The sequence below is a fragment of the Conger conger genome, chromosome 14, assembly GCF_963514075.1.
Source record: "Conger conger chromosome 14, fConCon1.1, whole genome shotgun sequence".
Classification (NCBI taxonomy): domain Eukaryota; kingdom Metazoa; phylum Chordata; class Actinopteri; order Anguilliformes; family Congridae; genus Conger; species Conger conger.
Genome location: NC_083773.1, coordinates 44,436,818 through 44,450,107, shown reverse-complemented (window position 1 = coordinate 44,450,107; position 13,290 = coordinate 44,436,818). Strand labels below are relative to the sequence as shown.

Genomic DNA, 13,290 nt, shown 5'->3' with positions numbered 1-13,290 from the left:
TTTGCATAAAATATTTTCCATATAAAAAGGTTCAACATAGTCTTTCAATATCAATCTCATTCTTGTCTAATACAAATGTCATTTTTTCCAGAGATAAATATACACACGGAGCACTTTATTAGGTATTTATTAGACTTTTTTTTTAAAAACTTCTACTGCTGTAGCCTATCCACTTAGAATTAAGATGCGTTGTGTGTTCAGAGATGCTCTTCTGCATACCACTGTTGTAATGTGTGGTTATTTGTGTTACTGTCACCTTCCTGTCAGCTTTGACCAATCTGGCCATTCTCCTCTGACATCTCTCATTAACAAGCCATTTCTGTCTGCAGAACTGCTGCTCACTGGATGTTTTTTCATTTATTTTTTTTGCACCATTCTTTGCAAACTCGAGACTAGTGTGCGTGAAAATCCCAGGAGATCAGCAGTTTCTGATATACTGAAACCACCCCGTCTGCAACCAACAATCATTTCACGGTCAAAGTCACTTAGATCACGTTGTACCTGGTTGATGTGAACATTAGCTGAAGCTCCTGACCCATATCTACATGATTGTATGCACTGCACTGCTGCCACACAATTGGCTGATTAGATAATCGCATGAATAAGTAGGTGTAATAAAGTAAAAATGTTCCTAATAAAGTGCTTTGTGAGTGTAGTTTTTACAGAAAATATTAAATACATTTTGATGTAGTTACTTTGAGGGAAACTGTTCAGAGTACATACAGTGACTCCAGAATTATTGGCACCAGTAATAGAAATGATCTATGTTATGTTTGTACATATGGGAAAAGTATATACTTTTATTTCAATACATCAAGATCATTGGCACGATGCAGTTTAAAAGTGTAAGCTGGCCTTCTTATGTGGATGGCCAACCTGAAACAGAAACACCAAATGTGCCAAAATGCTCCAGACAACATGGACCAGAAGTCCCAAAAGTCAATTTGAACCCTAAATTACCCAAATAATGCTAAAATCAGACCAGAAGTCCAAAAACTCAACCTAAACCCCTAAATTAGCCAAATATGCTGAAATGCCATGACATGATGGAGGCCTTGAAGCTTCTTGATTGAAATTCTTTAGATAATTTCCACAACTCGTGAACATTTTTCGTTTTATTACAAAATTTTCCAGGCAAAAACCAGCATAATCCTAATCAGCAGGTTGAATGTTTTCTTCATTTTATTATTAGACAGTAACCACATTAGCTGAAGCAACAGCTATCTACAGCAAGCTATAATTTGAGTGTTTATGATATAACTAAATTGGTAGTTATCTAATGAATACAAGTAGTAGCTAAGATTGTTAACAAGTTAGCTAGCTATCCAAGTTACTGTACAAGCATGAATATTTAGCCTAAATATAAAGTCTCTAAATATATATATATATACAGTATATGTCAGAAATATAAGTCTCTCGTTGAGGAGCGCATAGCTCAGCCATTTCATGATGGCTAAACTAAATTAATAATTGGGTGGGGGACAAAAACAAAACCTATATGACATTTCCACTATTTTTTAAACTACCAATAACAAACCGAATCCAGAATGATATAGCCATAATATACGTTTTTTTTTTTTCGTTTTTTTTCCACAATAAGCAAAAAATTTGGCAATTGTCAAGTAAGTTCAAAAACAACATTTGGCATGACAATATTTATTGGTTTAAACTCTTTTTTCCATTACCACAATTTACACTAGGAAGGAAGTACATTCTCCTTTTAGAACATTTTTGAATAGACTACACAGAGTGCCGTTTGTCCCTCAAGGACAAACAAGTTGACATAAATTGTGGAAGACAGGAAAGTTATGGACAATAAGCACAGACACATGCCTGAATTACAGCACAGCATTCAATACAAAGAACTACACAGTCCAACTGGAATTAAACCCAACACTGATAGGAGATCTGTTAAAATGAACATAATTATAAACATTCTATAGTGGCGACAACGATAGCACTGATTATAAAACGGTTTCCATCTCCCGGGACTGGTGGGGAATTAAGTTGTCCACTAACAATCCACAAGGTCACCCCTCACATCCCTTCCCCCACTCTTCCTGCAGTGGACTGTATTTGGGAAGGATCAGAGTGGACTTTGCCCCCCCCACCCCCACCCCCCGCCCCCCTCACTGGATACAGTCCATGACGTGGATCTGCAGGGTGTCCATATCCGGGGCCTGGTACTGGCACTTTGGGCAGCGGAAATCAGGCTGCTCCTCAGGCCCGCTGTGTCTGGGGAAGGATGAGGCCTGGGCTGGGCTGAAGGGCACTGTGGCCCCCAGGAACGCTGCAGAGAGAGATCCATTAACCACAGGCAAACACAGAGAGATCCATTAACCACAGGCAAACAGAGAGGGATCCATTAACCACAGGCAAACAGACTGAGATCCATTAACCACAGGCAAACAGAGAGAGATCCATTAACCACAGGCAAACAGAGAGATCCATTAACCACAGGCAAACAGAGAGAGATCCATTAACCACAGGCAAACACAGAGAGATCCACTAACCACAGGCAAACACAGAGAGATCCATTAACCACAGGCAAACACAGAGAGATCCATTAACCACAGGCAAACAGAGAGATCCATTAACCACAGGCAAACACAGAGAGATCCATTAACCACAGGCAAACACAGAGAGATCCATTAACCACAGGCAAACACAGAGAGATCCATTAACCACAGGCAAACACAGAGAGATCCATTAACCACAGGCAAACACAGAGAGATCCATTAACCACAGGCAAACAGAGAAGGATCCATTAACCACAGGCAAACAGAGAGAGATCCATTAACCACAGGCAAACAGATAGAGATCCATTGACCACAGGCAAACAGAGAGAGATCCATTAACCACAGGCAAACAGAGAGAGATCCATTATCCACAGGCAAACAGAGAGATCCATTAACCACAGGCAAACAGAGAGAGATCCATTAACCACAGGCAAACACAGAGAGATCCATTAACCACAGGCAAACACAGAGAGATCCATTAACCACAGGCAAACAGAGAGAGATCCATTAACCACAGGCAAACAGAGAGAGATCCATTAACCACAGGCAAACAGAGAGAGATCCATTAACCACAGGCAAACACAGAGAGATCCATTAACCACAGGCAAACAGAGAGGGATCCATTAACCACAGGCAAACAGACTGAGATCCATTAACCACAGGCAAACACAGAGAGATCCATTAACCACAGGCAAACAGAGAGATCCATTAACCACAGGCAAACAGAGAGAGATCCATTAACCACAGGCAAACAGAGAGAGATCCATTATCCACAGGCAAACAGAGAGAGATCCATTAACCACAGGCAAACAGAGAGGGATCCATTAACCACAGGCAAACAGAGAGAGAGATCCATTAACCACAGGCAAATCACCCTAACCATAGGGCCTCTCTAACCCAAACCCTATGTCATCAACCCTAACCCTATGTCAAAAACCCTAAACACAGGGCTTCTCTAACCCTAACCCTATGTCATCAACCCTAACCCTAACCTTATGTGATCAACCCTAACCCTAACCCTAACCTTATGTCATCAGCCCGAAACACAGGGCTTCTCTAACCCTAACCATAGGGCTTCTCTAACCAGTCAGACAGTACCTGTAGGAGGGGAGAGGTGTCAGACAGTACCTGAAGGAGGGGGGAGGCGGGGGTGCGTCCGGAACTGTCCTTCGTCCACAACATGTCTCTGCTGCAGCACCTCTATCTTTGCCCTGTTGGGGAGGGGTGAGGGTTAGGTAGGGTGTTATGTGTCTTTGGCCTGTTGGGGAGGGGTGAGGGTTAGGTAGGGTGTTATGGGTCTTTGGCCTGTTGGGGAGGGGTGAGGGTTAGGGTTAGGGAGAGTGTTATGGGTCTTTGTCCTGTTGGGGAGGGGTGAGGGTGAGTGAGGGTGTTATGGGTCTTTGGCCTGTTGGGGAGGGATGAGGGTGAGGGAGGGTGTTATGGGTCTTTGGCCTGTTGGGGAGGGGTGAGGGTTAGGGAGGGTGTTATGTGTCTTTGTCCTGTTGGGGAGGGGTGAGGGTGAGTGAGGGTGTTATGGGTCTTTGGCCTGTTGGGGAGGGGTGAGGGTGAGTGAGGGTGTTATGGGTCTTTGGCCTGTTGGGGAGGGGTGAGGCTTAGGGAGGGTGTTATGTGTCTTTGTCCTGTTGGGGAGGGGTGAGGGTGAGGGAGGGTGTTATGGGTCTTTGGCCTGTTGGGGAGGGGTGAGGGTGAGGGAGGGTGTTATGGGTCTTTGGCCTGTTGGGGAGGGGTGAGGGTGAGTGAGGGTGTTATGGGTCTTTGGCCTGTTGGGGAGGGGTGAGGCTTAGGGCGGGTGTTATGTGTCTTTGTCCTGTTGGGGAGGGGTGAGGGTTAGGGAGAGTGTTATGTGTCTTTGTCCTGTTGGGGAGGGATGAGGGTTAGGGAGGGTGTTATGCATCTTTGTCCTGTTGGGGAGGGGTGAGGGTGAGTGAGGGTGTTATGTGTCTTTGGCCTGTTGGGGAGGGGTGAGGGTGTTATGTGTCTTTGTCCTGTTGGGGAGGGATGAGGGTGAGTGAGGGTGTTATGGGTCTTTGTCCTGTTGGGGAGGGATGAGGGTTAGGGAGGGTGTTATGTGTCTTTGTCCTGTTGGGGAGGGGTGAGGGTGTTATGGGTCTTTGCCCTGATGGGGAGGGGTGAGGGTTAGGGAGGGTGTTATGTCTATTTGCCCTGATGGGGAGGGGTGAGGGTTAGGGAGGGTGTTATGTGTCTTTGTCCTGTTGGGGAGGGGTGAGGGTGAGTGAGGGTGTTATGGGTCTTTGGCCTGATGGGGAGGGATGAGGGTGAGGGTTAGGGAGAGTGTTATGTGTCTTTGCCCTGTTGGGGAGGGGTGAGGGTGAGGGTTAGGGAAAGTGTTATGTCCCTCTGGGCGGGTGCTGATTTGCATGCAGTCTCATCCTGCTTATATAAGGAGGTGGACTGGAGAAGCATTGGGGCCGCTCTCATTTTCTGTATTAGGCTCACCCATTGGTGAACTACACAGCTTCTGTGAATAAGATCTTTCTCTTTGTAGTTCAAACCAGCATCAGCCTCATTATGTTTACAGTGTCTCAGGTACAGCCGTAACATTGGGGGCTTGTCCGGGATCATTTGGGAATTGCTTGGCATTTTGGTTTGGTTAATGTTCTCAGTGACAGAGGCACGATTAGCATTTATGTTTAGCCGTGCAGTTGGTTTCATGTGTTATGCAGGTTCTGGAGTGTGACAGGTAATGTATTTCCCGTTTGGGTAATTGTTTCAGCTATAGATGTAGTCGCTGGACAAATTCAGAAGGCTTGTCACTTTATTATTTCGATTTTTTAAAAGTTTTTGTTGGGCATTATGGTCTGGTTATGCTTTGGGGCACTGGGGTTAACTCATCACTTGGTTTGCTAATCGTGTGCACGATAATTAACAATCAGAAATCAATCAGAAATCTCTTCGGCATCTCATCCTTATTTTTTGGTGCTGGAAAACGGTTGAATGAGCTTGAATGAACAGGCCGAATTTCTCCGTGACCAACGACCTTGCCAAGGTAGGTGACCGTTGCTTGCCCTTGGCTTGCACTTGGCTAAATTGATGGTAAGGTTAGCCTCTACCAGACGGTCAGATAATGTAGCGACTCACTCTGTTCAGAGTTCAAGTGTTCAGAACAAGTATGACTATCAAACGATCACGTCATCAAGGTAGGCTGCGCACCCCTCCAGTCCAGACTAAACACAATTCATTGGTGTGAAATTTTGCTCGGGTGTTTCTCATGTCGAAAGCCATAGCAGAGTAAGTATACAGGTCCTGAGTGGTTACCAAAGCAGAAGTCTTTTTAGCTTGTTCTGTAAGGGGAACCTGCCAGTAACCTTTGAGAACATCAGATTCGGTGACTAAATTACGCAGAACCGTCCTGATCTACACAACCCTCCGTCCTGGGGAGAGGATAATGGTCAGCTTCAGTAAGGGACACACGTAGGGACACACAATAGAAGTTCTGCTTTATAGACTGTGCATCACCCATGTAAAATATTTTTGTAAAAAGTTCAAAAAAAGAGTAGTTTTAGAGAGAATATCAGGAAACAGAGTCAGTTGTGTATGCCATAGATTATAATGACACTCATATATAGTTATATATAGATATTGTTGTATTGTATTAGATATTGTATTGTTGTACTCGGGGTATTCTAGCTGCCAACCGTGGTATGCTATTTCGTAAGTTGATGTATTCTTCAAGGGTTCCGATTATATCTGTATGGTCACACTAGGACTCGGAAGCGTACGGTCTTCTAGGGTCCTCTTCACACTTGTCCCTGGGTTTGATCTGCACTTCATTGTACATCGCTCTGGACAAGAGCATCTGCTAAATGCATTGTAATGTAATGTAATGTAAAAGATGTGATTTAATCAGACAACTGATTTTTGGGTACTCTGTCAGAATTCATAATTGGTTCTCTGACCCTTCAAAACTTCATCAGCAGGTAGAGCCACGCCTCCTGTTTGTGAAATATCTGTTCTTGGGAGGATAGATTTGCGTGTAAAGCACTAAACTACTTTAAAACAAAGTTACCTTCCCCAGGTGTGGTGCGCTTTACCTGGTGGAGTCCAGGAGTTTGACGCGGTCCAGCTCAGCCAGGGCCTGGGTCAGCTGCTCCTGCAGCTCCTCCTTACGCTGGTGCAGTTTCTCCCGCGCTTCCCTCTCTGCACGGAAGTCCGCTTTGTAGATCTCCGCCTGGAGCCAGAGAGAGAGCCACGGCCGTACAGTCAACACACATCACTGTACATCACTCCCTACCTAGTCAACACACATCGCTCCCTACCTACAGTCAACACACATCACTCCCTACATACAGTCAACACACATCACTCCCTACGTACAGTCAACACACATCACTCCCTACGTACAGTCAACACACATCACTCCCTACCTAGTCAACACACATCACTCCCTACGTACAGTCAACACACATCACTCCCTACCTAGTCAACACACATCACTCCCTACGTACAGTCAACACACATCACTGCACATCACTCCCTACCTACAGTCAACACACATCACTCCCTACGTACAGTCAACACACATCACTCCCTACCCGGTCAACACACATCACTCCCTACCTACAGTCAACACACATCACTCCCTACGTACAGTCAACACACATCACTCCCTACCTAGTCAACACACATCACTCCCTACCTAGTCAACACACATCGCTCCCTACCTACAGTCAACACACATCACTCCCTACGTACAGTCAACACACATCACTCCCTACCTAGTCAACACACATCACTCCCTACCTAGTCAACACACATCGCTCCCTACCTACAGTCAACACACATCACTCCCTACGTACAGTCAACACACATCACTGCACATCACTCCCTACCTACAGTCAACACACATCACTCCCTACGTACAGTCAACACACATCACTGCACATCACTCCCTACCTACAGTCAACATACATCACTCTCTACCTACAGTCAACACACATCACTCCCTACCTACAGTCAACACACATCACTCCCTACCTACAGTCAACACACATCACTCCCTACCTACAGTCAACACACATCACTCCCTACGTACAGTCAACACACATCACTGCACATGTACAGTCAACACACATCACTCCCTACCTACAGTCAACACACATCACTCCCTACCTACAGTCAACACACATCACTCCCTACCTACAGTCAACACACATCACTCCCTACGTACAGTCAACACACATCACTGCACATCACTCCCTACCTACAGTCAACACACATCACTCCCTACCTACAGTCAACACACATCACTCTCTACCTACAGTCAACACACATCACTCCCTACGTACAGTCAACACACATCACTGCACATCACTCCCTACCTACAGTCAACACACATCACTCCCTACCTACAGTCAACACACATCACTCCCTACCTACAGTCAACACACATCACTCCCTACCTACAGTCAACACACATCACTCCCTACGTACAGTCAACACACATCACTCCCTACCTACAGTCAACACACATCACTCCCTACCTACAGTCAACACACATCACTCCCTACGTACAGTCAACACACATCACTCCCTACGTACAGTCAACACACATCACTGCACATCACTCCCTACCTACAGTCAACACACATCACTCCCTACCTACAGTCAACACACATCACTCCCTACCTACAGTCAACACACATCACTCCCTACCTACAGTCAACACACATCACTCCCTACCTACAGTCAACACACATCACTCCCTACGTACAGTCAACACACATCACTGCACATCACTCCCTACCTACAGTCAACACACATCACTCCCTACCTACAGTCAACACACATCACTCCCTACCTACAGTCAACACACATCACTCCCTACCTACAGTCAACACACATCACTCCGTACGTACAGTCAACACACATCCCTCCCTACCTACAGTCAACACACATCACTCCCTACCTACAGTCAACACACATCACTCCCTACCTACAGTCAACACACATCACTCTCTACCTACAGTCAACACACATCACTCCCTACGTACAGTCAACACACATCACTCCCTACCTACAGTCAACATGCATCACTGTACATCAGAAATAGGCAAAAATCTACAACACAAAGTGTGCAAAAAGTGAAGGGGTCTCAATATTTTCTGAAGCCACTGTACATACAAATAATTCACAGCTTCTATTTACAAAAATTAGAGATGTAAAATAATTTTTTTTTTAAAGAAACAAGGTATATTTTTGTGGAGTTAGTAATGCATGGCACTTGTGTGGGTGGCTAACCTGTGCAGTGAGAACTGGAACCGTCTCCAGGGATCCCCTCTGCTGGTCCACCTCCTCCTTCAGTTTGTCTATCAGCTCCTGCTTCAAGGCCAGGGCCCGTTCAGCCTCCACCAGCCTGTTCCCCAAGTCCTCCACCTCCCCGCCCTGAGAGACGCACCCAGAGAGACCATTTACACCACCTCCCACCCTGAGAGACGCACCCAGAGAGACCATTTACACCACCTCCCACCCTGAGAGACACACCCAGAGAGACCATTTACACCACCTCCCACCCTGAGAGACGCACCCAGAGAGACCATTTAAGCATTACACCATCTCCCTGAGACTTTCAATGATGGAAGAATGCAGTTTAAAAATCATAAAAATCATGTCCATGTCAGGCTGCAGTGCAGTTGTATTTTCTATACGTGTTAAGCACTTTTGTGACTAGTCAGCCAAGTTTATTTGTCCGTCGATTGCTCGATTCGATAATAGGTATGTGACTGATAAACAAAGCCAGCAAATACCGCATTTAACCTCCAGTTAGTTAGCTAGCCAGCTAACCAGACCCACGTTCAGGTTTAACCTCCAGTTAGTTAGCTAGCCAGCTAACCAGACCCACGTTCAGGTTTAACCTCCAGTTAGTCAGGCCTGAATATTGTTAATATTTCACGGTGTTAAGTGTTGACAATGCAGTTAGCCCAAGACGGTGCACTCGACTCACGTTCTTGCGTTTGGTGTCGTAGTCCTTAAAGAGCTGAGTATAAGCATGCTGCAGCTGGGCCAGCTTCCTCCTGAGCGACAACCAGAGGAGAATAAATATATCACACAGAATTTTAATTTGAAAAAAAGAGTGCATTTAATGGACAAAACTGAAATTTCCTAATTTTTTAAGTATACACCCCTTGGTGGAAGCGCCTTTGGCAGCAATTACAGCTACCAGTCTTTTTGGGTAGCTCTGCACAAGGTGGGCGCACCTGGACTTGGAGATCTTCCCCCACTCCTCTTTGCAAAACTGTTCAAGCTGGCAGAGGTTTGTTGGTTTGCGCTGATGGACAGCAACCTTCAAGTCATTCCACAAGTTTTCAATTGGATTTAGGTCAGGGCTTTGGCTTGGCCATTCCAGCACATCCACCTTGTTCTTTACAAGCCACTCAGTGGTAACTTTGGCCTTGTGCTTTGGGTCATTGTCGTGCTGGAATATTAATTTTGGACCCATTCTCAAGGCCCGGACACACCAAACCGACGGTCGGCCACGGAGCGCCGACAAAGATCGCCTCGCGTCGATACACGTCGTTAATGTTGGCTGTGCCAATGAGACGACTGCTCTTACTGCCTGAGCCAATGAGACGACTGCTCTTACTTCCTGAGCCATGTCGCCCCATGTGTACCTTCCCACACCTTTGTCACGGACTCCTCTTGCGAGATCTTTGGAGCCCATGCTTCTGCCTTTCAGTGAGACTGCTCTTGCATACTAAGGGACCATGGTAAACAGCTGTTTTTATTCATGTCATCAAGTTAATTGCTGTGATTTCAGACAGGTGTGGGGCAATTAGCTATCGTTTGGTCTTGAAGGCGATTTGCCATTTCCTGAGATAGTTTATGGGATGATTCAGCAAAGGGGGTGGATACTTATCAAACTAATTTATTGCAATTGTTCATTTTTAATTAATGTTAAAACAATTTTTTAATTGGTGTATCACTTTGAAAAGGTTAAGTACTGTATGTAGATTTGTAGAAAAAACACATAGGCTATATGTCAAGTAAATCTGAAAAAATGTTCAGGGGGTGTATTCATTTTCTATCCACTGTAAGTTCTCAAAAGCTTCAGTGGACTCAAATATGTATACTGAAACTGAAATATTTCATATGCAAAAAACTCAACAGCATCATCAGAAATTGTGAACCTGCTAAACATATTAAAACCGTGTTCAAGTGTAAGGGATTTGATAGGTACAAATATGTACATAGAGGGTTAGAAACTCCTTGTATTCATACTGTAAGTCCAGCCCAGGGAATTGTGAGGCACCAGATATACAAACATACATCACTACACAGCCTAGCAGAGTCAGTGTTATGGTGCAGAGTCAGTGTTATGGTGCAGAGTCAGTGTTATGGTGCAGAGTCAGTGTTATGGTGCAGAGTCAGTGTTATGGTGCAGAGTCAGTGTTATGGTGCAGAGTCAGTGTTATGGTGCAGAGTCAGTGTTATGGTGCAGAGTCAGTGTTATGGTGCAGAGTGAGTGTTATGGTGCAGAGTCAGTGTTATGGTGCAGAGTCAGTGTTATGGTGCAGAGTGAGTGTTATGGTGCAGAGTCAGTGTTATGGTGCAGAGTCAGCGTTATGGTGCAGAGTCAGTGTTGAAAGCAGAGTCAGTGTTATGGTGCAGAGTGAGTGTTATGGTGCAGAGTCAGTGTTGAAAGCAGAGTCAGTGTTATGGTGCAGAGTCAGCGTTATGGTGCAGAGTCAGTGTTGAAAGCAGAGTCAGTGTTATGGTGCAGAGTCAGTGTTATGGTGCAGAGTCAGTGTTATGGTGCAGAGTCAGTGTTATGGTGCAGAGTCAGTGCCCACTTTTCCTCGGTGAGGACCAGTCGCTCGGTCCGCAGGGCCGCCTCCAGGTTCTGGGTCTGCAGACGCAGCTTGTCCACAGCAACGCTGTGCTGCTTCTTCAGCTGATCCATCTGCCTCTGGGCGGAGTGCAGATCCTCTGAGCACACAGTCAGCCTGGGAGAGAGACAGAGACTGGTCAGCCTGGGAGAGAGACAGAGACTGAGAGAGGTGCAGCACACCCTCATACTACTACTGCTACTGTTACTAACCAGTAACTACTACCTACTACTCTTACTACTGCTACTGCTACTAACTACTACTACAGCAACTAACCACTAACCAGTAACTACTACCTACTACAGCTACTAACTACTACTACTACTGCAACTAACCACTAACCAGTAACTACTAACTACTACAGCTACTAACTACTACGACCGCTACTAACCAGTAACTACTACCTACTACTGCTACTGCTACTAACTACTACTACTGCAACTAACCACTAACCAGTAACTACTACCTACTACAGCTACTAACTACTACGACCGCTACTAACCAGTAACTACTACCTACTACTGCTACTAACTACTACTACTGCAACTAACCACTAACCAGTAACTACAACCTGCTACAGCTACTAACTACTACTACTGCTACTAACCAGTAACTACTACCTACTACTCTTACTACTACTACTGCTACTAACTACTGCTACAGCTCCTAACTACTACCTACTACCAACTACAGCTACTAACTACTACTACTGGTACTAACCAATAACTACTACCTACTACGCCTACTCCAACTACTACTACTATTGCTACAGCTACTGACTACTACTGCTACTACTGCAACTACTAGTACTGCTTCTACTGCTATTAACTACGAGTGCTACGACAATCTACACCTACAGCTACTACTACTATTACTAACTACTACTACTGCTGCTACTGCTAACTACTATGAGTATCGTACTACTACTACTGCTGCTGCTACCACTACAAACAATTAATAATTGTAATAATAATAATGAGAAGAAGAAATTTCAGGACACAGAGAACAACACGTAGCAGAGCCAATACCTGCACTCACTCCCACACCAACACAAACACAGATAAACTGGAAGAGCTGCTCACTTTTCATCCACCTGCTTCCTCTCCTTCTCACTCTTTTCCAGGGAGCTCTGTCTCTCGTTCAGTTCCCCCAGCAGTGAGGTGACCTGGGCCTTCAGAGCTTCGCTGTCCTTAACCAGCTGTGTAACACACACCACAGGAGGGAAAGACAGTGAGCCAACAGCCAGAACTACACCTCCCATAAGACACTGGAGTATTCTGTAGCGGTTCAGCGTGTAACACACACCACAGGAGGGAAAGACAGTGAGCCAACAGCCAGAACTACACCTCCCATAAGACACTGGAGTATTCTGTAGTGGTTCAGCGTGTAACACACACCACAGGAGGGAAAGATTCCATAACTCATTAAGCCCACAGCCAGAATTACACTTCCCATAAGACACTTGAGTATTCTATGGGTCATTCTTAATCACGTTATAATATCCTTGACGATGATGTGTTGGAGGACAAGTGGCCATAGCAACACATTCATTTTTGCGCTAAAACACAGGGCCTAGACGACATGGCATCCGTAAAAAAATATGTGATGGTGCCCAGTCAATATCAGTTTCCATATAAAGGCTGGATGGTTGACCTGTAACAAAAGAAAACCAAGATCTAAAAATCCCAATCACAAAAGGTGTACATGAGATGACAGATCTGATTTTCAGCCCACCCAATTATCAGACCACCCAATTTCGAAGTGAACAAAAGTATTGGAACATGTGACTGACAGGCGTTTCCTGTTGCCTAGAAGTGTCCTGTAAGATTGATTGGTTAAACAATAAATAGTTCTGAGTGTCTACTCTTTGTTTAAGCCTGAGGTTTTGCCTGTGAAGACTGCATTTG

At 45.2% G+C, this 13,290-nt stretch overlaps 1 protein-coding gene across 2 annotated transcripts in view; it reads right to left on the bottom strand.

Moving 5' to 3' along the window:
* Positions 1-1,640: 1,640 nt before the first annotated feature.
* Positions 1,641-13,290, bottom strand: part of ikbkg (inhibitor of nuclear factor kappa B kinase regulatory subunit gamma) — a 30,927-nt gene continuing 19,277 nt past the window's right edge. For both annotated transcript variants that reach the window (XM_061219638.1, XM_061219640.1), the window contains 7 exons: positions 12,466-12,581; positions 11,348-11,500; positions 9,502-9,571; positions 8,799-8,942; positions 6,593-6,729; positions 3,648-3,730; positions 1,641-2,290 (listed from right to left, as the gene is read on the bottom strand). In XM_061219638.1, coding sequence (XP_061075622.1) covers positions 2,130-2,290; positions 3,648-3,730; positions 6,593-6,729; positions 8,799-8,942; positions 9,502-9,571; positions 11,348-11,500; positions 12,466-12,581 — 864 coding nt within the window. In that variant the 3' untranslated portion in view covers positions 1,641-2,129. The remainder of the gene's footprint in view (positions 2,291-3,647; positions 3,731-6,592; positions 6,730-8,798; positions 8,943-9,501; positions 9,572-11,347; positions 11,501-12,465; positions 12,582-13,290) is intronic.